The 9,816-nt window shown below is 42.0% G+C and overlaps 1 protein-coding gene across 1 annotated transcript; it reads right to left on the bottom strand.

Moving 5' to 3' along the window:
- Positions 1-3,131: 3,131 nt before the first annotated feature.
- LOC306972750 (uncharacterized protein) lies at positions 3,132-7,725 on the bottom strand (the record flags this gene model as incomplete). Its single annotated transcript, XM_079569456.1, has 3 exons — positions 3,132-4,129; positions 7,230-7,258; positions 7,664-7,725. The coding sequence occupies 3 exons, from the start codon at positions 7,723-7,725 to the stop codon at positions 3,132-3,134; spliced, it is 1,089 nt and encodes a 362-aa protein (XP_079425582.1).
- Between the last annotated feature and the right edge of the window lie 2,091 nt (positions 7,726-9,816).

Raw genomic sequence — 9,816 nt, 5'->3', positions numbered from 1 at the left:
TGGTTTACTTGGTAAACCAGCAAAGGGCAGACGTGTTGGAGTTTCTGTGTTAATATTAGCACAGGATTATGAATAATGAGACAAAACTCACTATCATTGATGTATTTTACATTTAGGTCATTTAGGGCCATTTGGAAAAAATCACTATTTCTCTCCTGTGCACAGCCCATAGACCGTTATAAACACTGTTATCTATTGACAACTCGCGTCAACAATAAATCCTTTCCAAATTCAGAATGCCTCAGCGTCTCAACTGAACCTTGCACAGATTTTAGGCCCTCCAAGCCTGAGGAGCACCTGATTTTTGTAAGTTTTTTACAAGATGATTTCTACTTTAGCCCCCACCGCCTGGACTCTGTTGATCCACCTCTTTTCTAACGCATTACATCGTACTGCAGTTGTAAAGCTGGGCTTACACAGTGCGATATTCAAAACGATTGTTAATCGCAGAAACATTTGTGAAGTAGTGCGATCTTTCAGCTTCCCCATTCGTTTAGTTTCTGTCAGGGGCTTTTCTTACCTCCACAGTCTGGTTCCTCTTTGATCATTCTGTAAAATAACACAAAGGTTTTAATCAATTTTACTTTGAATAAAAACATAATTTGTCTTACATTTGGGACGGGATCATAATATTCCCTTTTTAGGTTTTCCCGCAGGACTGTAATTCCTCATCATGTCCATTAACTGTGTGCATAATCTTATCCAATATCACTGTAGAAGACCTAAAAATAAATAATAAATGACAAAATGTATATATTGTCAATGAGAAAAAAAGGAACAAACAAGATCCAAGGCAGTCTGGCTGTAAACTTTAAAAATCTTTCATTGTGGACGAGACGTGTTTGACCTCTGATCCTCGAAGAGCTCCTGATGGACTTTTTTTTTTCGGATTGTATGTTGACAATTGTAACTACATCAGGATAAAAGCTTGCTCACAAACATGTCCAGGTACATACATTTTGGAGAAAGTGAAAATGTTCACTGCTCAAACAAACAAAAGTACCATTAATGCGAATGATGGCTCACTTTTTTAGCCTCATTGCACTTTGACCTCTAGGCAGAGCGTGATGGACAGCCCAGAAACACCTTAGTTCTCTACGAAAAGCGTTTAAAACTGTGATACTCACCATGTTTAAGGTCTACGAGGCATCAAATCTGCAGAGTGACAAAACTTCTACTCTGGTGTTTTTTCCCACATGAATATTATCTGCAAACTCATGCCTTTTGGAGATCATTTTAACTTCCCCTTCATTATTCTTCACATTATTAGAGCAGTTGATGGTAAATAGGCCTATGATTCTCGGTTGGCCTCGTCTTGTTGTGGATAAACTCACCTGTTTTCCTCCTCCGCGGGCTCCCACAGCTCCTGCTCCTCCTCCAGCTTCACTTCTGACATGTTTCACTGCGCTCTGTCCGCTTTAAGGAGAAAAGAGTGTCTCACTTCTGTTCAGAGCTAACGCTAACACAGCAGCACAACACAGCGCTCACTTCCGGTCTGACTCACGACTGCCCTCTAGTGTATATAATATAACTTGTGATATTTAGTCTGGCTACTTGAACCCACAAAATGCATGGGCTTGCAAAAGTGTGATCATGAGTATGCAGTAAATCACCACCTAAAAAAATCCCATATAAGTGGAAAGTCTCTGGACCAACATTGCGGAACATCTCACACAAGAACTGAGCTCCAGAGAAGCTGATCTTCAGTCTGTACCGTAGTTATGTCGTCTCAACCTGAGCAGTTTATACTTCCATACCTACATACATCTGAATACACACAAGTGAATTGTCTGGCTGAGCTGCTCTTCCTGCCTCGTTAAATACATCTTGCTGGTTCATGAAATTAGATACATCTTTTATTCAAACCTCAAACAAAAACAAACGTTTTCCTCCAGTTTCATTTAACAGGAAATGGTCTCATCTTATTCGTAGCAGTGTCTTGTCCAAACAAACAAACATCTCAGATTACCTGGCACACAGCGAGGGACTGATGGACAGTCACTGCATCATGTTTTAAAAACATTGTTTTGGAGCAAAGACCTAACTGGAGGAAACACAAGTTTATTTGTAGAGCAGAATTCATACACAAGGCAATTCAAAGTGCTTCAAGTTGCATAAAATTACAAGAAAACAAACAAAATCAATAAAAACATCAGCATAAACTTAATTACAGTAAAAGGCATGAGTGTAGATAAAATACTTTCAGTCATATGCTCGGGCAAATAGAAGTGTTTTCAGCCTGGATTTGAACATTGTCAGGGTCGAGGCCAGTCTCACATCCTCACGCTGGAGATGTTTTTGTCATGAAGCAATACACTGGTCAAATATTAAATAAATAATAGGTTGTTTCATTTATGTGGTGGTGTTTTTGATACAAACTCCTCAGGAGTTCCGCTGCGCGTTTTGTTTGTTTGTTTGTAAACAAAAGGCAAGGCAAGTTTATTTGTAGAGCACAATTCATACACAAGGCAATTCAAAGTGATTCACAGTTAAAGCACAATAAAATATAAGAAAAACAAATACAATCCATAAAAACATCAACATAAAACTAATCAATTACAGTAAGAGGCAAGAGTGTAGATGAAATACTTTCAGTTATATATAGTTTAAGTCTTGTTTGGATTCAATCTGTCTTGAGCACCATTTTTACTTGCTCGTTCACACAAAGTTACCTCTGTTTTGTCGCTCCTTCTGTGTATATATACACTTGTATACTTTATTGGAAACGTGTCCTCTGCATTTAACCCGTCCTTCGATGCCGCTGGGGCGACCCGTGAGGAGCAGTGGTCGACGGCAGTGCCACGCCCGGGGACCCGTCTCCATGATGTAGAGCCAGGCTGGTGGTCAGAATCACCTGGCTGGAGGATTCACCTATTGCACATGTTTTTAGTGGTGGGGAAACCGGAGTACCCGGAGGAAACCTACAAAGACACGGGGAGAACATGCAAACTCCACACAGAAAGGCCCCGTCCTGGTGGGAATTGAACCCGGGACCTTCTAGCTGTGAAGCAGAGGCGCTAACTGCTGCGCTACCGAGCCGCGTTTTACTACGGAGTCCCCGGTTATTTAGATTGATCATTTGGAGTTTTGCAACCTGTGCTTTCGACTCGGAACAACTTCAAACAAAAGGATCATTTGAATGTTTTTTCTCTTGTGTGAGTCCACATGTGTTCTTTCAGTGTGCCACTTTGTGTAAAGCGCATTTCACAAACAGAACACCTGAATGGCTTCTCTCCCGTGTGAGTCCTCATGTGTGTTTTTACGTTGCCATTCCGTGTAAAACTCATTGCACAGACAGGACAACTGAATGGTTTCTCTCCTGTGTGAGTCCTCATGTGTTCTTTCAGTCTAGCATTTAGTGAAAAGGTCTTTCCACAAACTGAACAACTAAATGGCTTCTCTCCTGTGTGAATCCTCATGTGTTTTTTCAATGTACAATTATATGAAAAACTCTTCTGGCAAATTGTACACCTGAATGGCGTCTCCCCTGTGTGAGTCCTTGTGTGTACTGTAAGCTCATCATTGCGTGAAAAACTCAATGCACAGAAAGAACATCTGAAAGGCTTCTCTCCTGTGTGAGTCCTCATGTGTGTTTTCAGGTTAGTATTTTGTGAAAAAGTCATTGCACACACGGGACAACTGAATGGTTTCTCTCCTGTGTGAGTCATCATGTGCTTTTTAAGTTCGCCGTTTCGTAAAAAACACTTTTCACAAACAGTACAACTGAATGGTTTCTTCTCTGAGTGAGTCCGTACGTGCCTCTTTAAACTGGAACGAGTGAGAAAACTCTTCCCACAATGAGAGCATTTGTGTGGTTTTTCTGGACCTTCATCTTCACTCACATCGTTCCCATGAGCCGGCTCCTGCAGCTGCTCAGTGTGTGATTGTGGAGCTGAAGGAGTCCAGTCTGCAGAGTCGTCAGTGTCAGAGGAATTCTCTGCTTCTGCTTCATCACTGTCCTCACTGTTCTCCTCTTTCACTGTTTCATGAAGCAGAGACTCTTCTTTCTCACTCTTCACAGAGACAATGACAGGGAACGCTTGGATCGACTCCTGTTTGATTTGAATCTCCTCTGGTTCCTCTTTAATCTGGACCGGACTGGAATCAGCCTCATGTGGACTCTGAACACCTGCAGAGACAAAATCCCCAACAAACAACAATCATAAATGAATGGAAATTTTCCCTCCCCTGCTCGCTCTCACCTCCCCCTCACACCCAACCTGGCCTCTTGCCCCGGTTAGCTCTGGTGGCGGCGTACTCCTGCCTCAGCCTCAAGCCTAGGGGTGCTTTTCACGAGCTCTATAGCTCCTTTCCATGAACAGTGAATTTCATTGCCTCAACACTACAGAGAAGCCACTAGACAAAGCATCTGGACAGAGTCAAATTCCAAAGAAGTCCTTTCCATGTACTTCTATCCCCAGTGCATCAACAATGTGAGTGTGAAAGTGGAGAGGTTGTTGAGCTGATGACTTGGGAGGGTAAGGGTAGATCATCAATGACTTTCATGAGACCGTCTGTTTGATGTGAACTGAATTCATGATAAAAACAGAGATTTGAAATCATGAACGAATCACGATAATTTCAGTTATCAGATTTAACTCAGTATTTCAGACAATTTAGTGGATAAAAGAAACAGAGGATTAAATAATGTCCATAACTAAATGTCTCCTCTTTTACGTCTCTCTCCTTCTCCTCCGCCTCGTTCATAAACAACGCGCTGCATTTACAAAACCCTACATTTAAACGCAGTAACAGGAACCAAACTGCTTATTTATCCACTGTAAATGAAAAGTCCAGTAGGGTTGTCAACAACCAAGATTCTTTTAGTCGACAAAAAAATGCTCTGACCAATTATTAGTCGACTAAAAGGGGGCATGACATTGCGCTGACAAAACTACAACTTTTCTGACCCAAACTCATAGAATAATATCCCAAACTGCACTCATAAGACATAAAACTTTGAGAGCTCGTGCTGTAACTACTATTTATACATAAATGCACCGTTTACGTTGCTTCTATGTGCAAAAAGTCACATTAATCTGTCCTTTGCCTTTAATCTCCAGCTCCCTGTCTCACTCCTGCACCTGCTGCTGCTGTCCATGCGCTGTCCATACATCCATTCAATCCAAATAAAGCGGTAGTTTCTTCTTCCATCATCTTTCCTGTTCTCAAAAGTCCTCAGGGCAACACTTCCGTGTGACACTTGTCTCTGTTTTGGCGTGATGTAAACACGAGCCGTGTGCTTTATGGTGAGATGCTCCACGCTGCACAGCTCACGTTACGCGGACCTCCTCGTCTGATTTATCTCGGAAAAAGCCAAAACGAAGCAGAGAAAGACACGAAAGAAAGCCTGACATTATTGCTACTTTCGGTTTCATTTCCCCCGTAGAGCGCTGACAGAGGAGGCGTCAGACTCACGTATTGGCGATGTCACTGTAGAATCAGGGGATTTGAGGTTTAACCACAGTAGGGGTCTGGAGTATTGAAGGCAAAATCTCGCCAAGCCACTGACCCGCTGATCTGCTGCTTATGCACACACAGAAGAGGCCTCTCCCTCTCCTCAAAGTCTTTATTTTATTTTGCAAAAGCATTTCACACAATGGAAAACATCCCTCTGTCTGTACTTTGATATATCTGTTATTATAATAAAACATTCGCCCAAGTTAAAAGACCTGCCACAGATCTCTTGTGTTGTGTAAATTGAGAGCATCTTAATCGTAGCAAAGGCGCGTTCATGTCGACCAAAGAAAATCTTGGTCGACCATGACAACATCGACCAATTAGTCGACTAAACGACCAAAGTTTGCAGCCCTACTGTCCTGAGTGAATATGATGGTATCAAAGCCTGACCATGCTGCTTAAACATAACGTGGTCTATGTTCCTGCCAAGTGTCACCTTTGTACGATGACATTTTTGTAACCAGCTCTCACTGACTCCATGTAAACCACAGAGCCATCTTTTCAGACCCATCCACAATTTGAGGTCGCGGAGTTCTCCTTTCTGATCCCTGCTGCTTGCAAAAACATTTGCTACGTGAATACATTTTTTGTTGAACTCATGTCTATCTAGCTATTACATTGGAGTTTTTAGATTTCGTTTAAAATACCTCTAAGCATAATGGGATTAGCACCAATAATAAACTAATGGAGATTTTAAAAGGTAAAATACTGGAGTTGTCGTTCACATTAAAACTCTTTGACACCACAGTGTAATAAATGTATTTACCGGAGTTGTTCCGCTGCTTTTTTTTTCGTTTTCAGCTGATGTTAGTCTATGGAAAATGTATGCTAACAGCGGCAAAGATGGCGGATCTCCATGGTAACTGTGGATTTTCCCCAACTCAATTAACTTAGTTAATTTAGTTAGTTAGTTAATTTATTTTCTTCGGTCATTATGAACATTTAAATCACATGTCACATGTTTGCCAAAGATCTTAGACATTATACAATAAGAAAACACATACATTAAGAATTTAATCTAAATGATGCCTGACCGAAAGGGGTTTAGGCTGAAGCCAAGACTTATTCTGCCTAACCCCCTTTTACAACTGTGACTCTGTGTCCAAAGAGACACATTATACAATTTCTCTAATACCAACGATGGAAACACTTAAGCACAAAACTTAAACTTCAACAAACAAAAATTATGCTTTATATCCTCGATCGATTTCTTTTCTAATGGTCTTCATTCAAGTGTTCTATACTTCTCTATCATGTTTAACTTATACATTTTCTTAAATGCTTTAATAGTTTTGGAGCCCTTAAGTTGAATAGATAAACCGTTCCATAGATCAACGCCTTTAACTGATAAACACCTCCTCTTAGTATTACTGTGCGCCAGAGGTTTTTGTAGCAGATCAGTTCCTCTAAGGTTGTATCTAGATTATCTAGTTTGAAACATCTCCTGTAGACTCTGAGGGAGCATGAGATTGTGAGCTTTGTACATCACAACTGCTGTGTAAACATCAACAAGATCATGCAATTTTAAGATATTTAGTCTGATTAAAAGGGGATTTGTTGGAGCCAAGTATTCTGCATGGCTGATCACTCTAACTGCTTTCTTTTGCAATAAAAAGATAGGTTGTATGTTAGTTTTATAGGTATTCCCCCATATTTCCACACAATAGCTATAGGTATATAAGGTATATATAACTACAGATGTGCATTAATTTAATTCAAAACATTTTATCGAGTCCCACCACTAAAACAAGCATAAAAGTTTCTCTTACCTCCACAGTCTGGGTCCTCTTTGATCCTCCTGTAAAAGAACAAAGGGTTTTAATATGATCCATTGTTCTGTGGTAAGATTCGGGAAACACTTTAATAACAATAGTTTTCTTATGCTTTTCAAGCCTGTGTTAACACGTTTCTGAAAGTCACTGTAGTCATTATTCATTCACTCCGAGGTGGTGAGCTACTATTGCAGCCACAGCCGCCCCCTAGAATAGGCTGTTACATTGGGCCCACAAAACACCACTCACAAAAGCAAACATCCTCCTACATTCACAAACGGCTCAAGATGAAATAAAACAGTTCGTCAGCGGTTCAGACGGAGCTGGTCCCGGTGTGTGTGGAGTCCGTGTGTGATAAAGACACAAAGGCCTCGTGTTGTTGTGGACAGTCCTCTGTATCGGAGAGAGTCCTGTCTTGGCTCTAAACTCACCTGTTTTCCTCCTCCGCGGGCTCCCACAGCTCCTGCTCCTCCTCCAGCTTCACTTCTGACATGTTTCACTGCGCTCTGTCCGCTTTAAGGCGAAAAGAGTGTCTCACTTCTGTTCAGAGCTAACGCGCTAACGCTAACACAGCAGCACAACACAGCGCTCACTTCCGGTCTGACTCACTACCGCCCTCTAGTGTATGTAATAATATAACTTCTGATATTTAGTCTGGCGAACCCACAAAATGCATCGACTTGCAAAAGTGTGATCACGAGTATGCAGTAAATCACCACCAAAAAAAATCCCATATAAGTGGAAAGTCTCTGGACAAACATTGCGGAACATCTGCGTCGTCTGTGGGTCACAAGGGCTGAGGATCCGTCCTCCGTTTGGCCACTTCGTTGACCTCCTCGGTGGCGGAGTGTCCTCTCACTGCCGCCTTTGAGCTCAAATGGAACGGCCTCCGGAGTGGCTGCGTCATGTCACGTGTCCAATCATATAATCAAATGTCAATCTATGCTTAAAACAATTGTTTTATGAATAACAGAGGCCAGGAAACTGTTTATGTGGAACAAAACTTTTTAAAAGTGTGTTCTAACTAATAACGTTTTGCGAGAAAAGAAAAAAGAAACTATGTTGCAGTGCATCATGGGTAATTTCAGCTCTCCGAGGCAGCGGAGGATCCACACAGAGCCGGGGTTTCCTATAGGCAAACTATGCAAGTTGCATAGGGCCCCCGCAGCCGCAAGGGCCCCACATCTCAGTCAATACGGTGTTGTTACACTGATTGATGAAGGCGTTGTCCTATTTTGTATATGTCCTGTTTTTGTTCTAAATCAGCGGTTCCAAAACTGTGGGTCAGGAACCAGAGGTGAGAGATTGTGACCATTTGCCATTTTAAAAAGTTGGTCAATAGGCTAGTGGTCGTCCTAAATCCCAGTCTCACAGTGGCTTAGTGGTTAGTGGTTTCACATAGAGGGAAGGGGCCTGAATTGGGGTAATTATTTTCCACTTCTGCCCTGCACTACTGCACAGTGGAACCGTTTTGACCGTAAATGGATACGCTCTTCGTCGAATAACCAGGCAGGGCCCCCGTGAGGATTTTTGCTTAGGGCGCCAGAAGGTCCAGCACCGGCTCTGGATCCACAGCTGTATCCTTCGTAAATGAGCCAAAACGGAGGAGTCGAGCTGCGAGGGGGCGAGTGGTCCAGGCGAAATGGAACCACTTGGCGGCGCTATGATGACGTGAATGACGTCCGAAGTGGTCGAGACGCCGAGGATCCTGGCAATTGGGAAACAGCCAAGAACTGAGTTCCAGAGAAGTTGATCTTCAGTCTGTACTGTAGTTATGTCGTCTCAACCTGAATGTCAAGAATTGACAGCAGTTTATACTTCCATACCTACATAAATCTTCTACCTATGGGCTGAACACACACAAGTGAATTGCCAGGCTAAGCTGCTCTTCCTGCCTCGTTATTTCCCTTTAAAGAGGAGGTTTTATGCTTTTTTCAGTCCCATAGCACCAGTCTATATCACACTACAATGATGACAAACCTTCTGTTGGTCTGTAAATGCAGTAAATTAGAATAACTGCCTTGTATAAAATGTCTCTCTCAAAATGGCTGTAGTGAATGTCTTGAAATAGGCCTCTGTCTCTTTAAGAACCTCTGAGCCTTTCCGACACGCCCCCTCCACACGCTGTCTGTGGCATCAGTGGGGAGGGGATTCTGCTGAGGAGCAGTGGTTGGTTACTCGGCTGGTGACGAAAGCTCGGAGGCGTCTCCAGGAGGTGGGGGCGTTCCTAGGAGGACTCAGGCAAACCTATCCCTAAAGTTTTTATAGATTACTCAAAAATATGTGAATGTGCCAAGGCAACACTTCAGGCATGTTTTTAATGAGGGAATGGCGATATTGTAAAAAAAAAACAGACAAAAATATATATTTTCCACATATGCATCGATCTCGATTTGATTCAATATTATTTTTTCATAATAAATTAAATACATCTTGCTGATTCATCAAATTAGATACATCTTCTATTCAAACAAAAACAAATGCCTTCCTCCAGTTTCATTTAAAAGGAAATGGTCTCGACTTGTACTGCGCTTTTCGTAGCAATGTCTTGTCCAAACAAACAAATATCTCAGATTACCTGGCA

Source organism: Gobius niger (assembly GCF_951799975.1).
Source record: "Gobius niger genome assembly, chromosome: 13".
Taxonomy (NCBI): domain Eukaryota; kingdom Metazoa; phylum Chordata; class Actinopteri; order Gobiiformes; family Gobiidae; genus Gobius; species Gobius niger.
The sequence above is the reverse complement of the archived record's forward strand: the minus strand, read 5'-3'. Positions and strand labels throughout refer to the sequence as shown.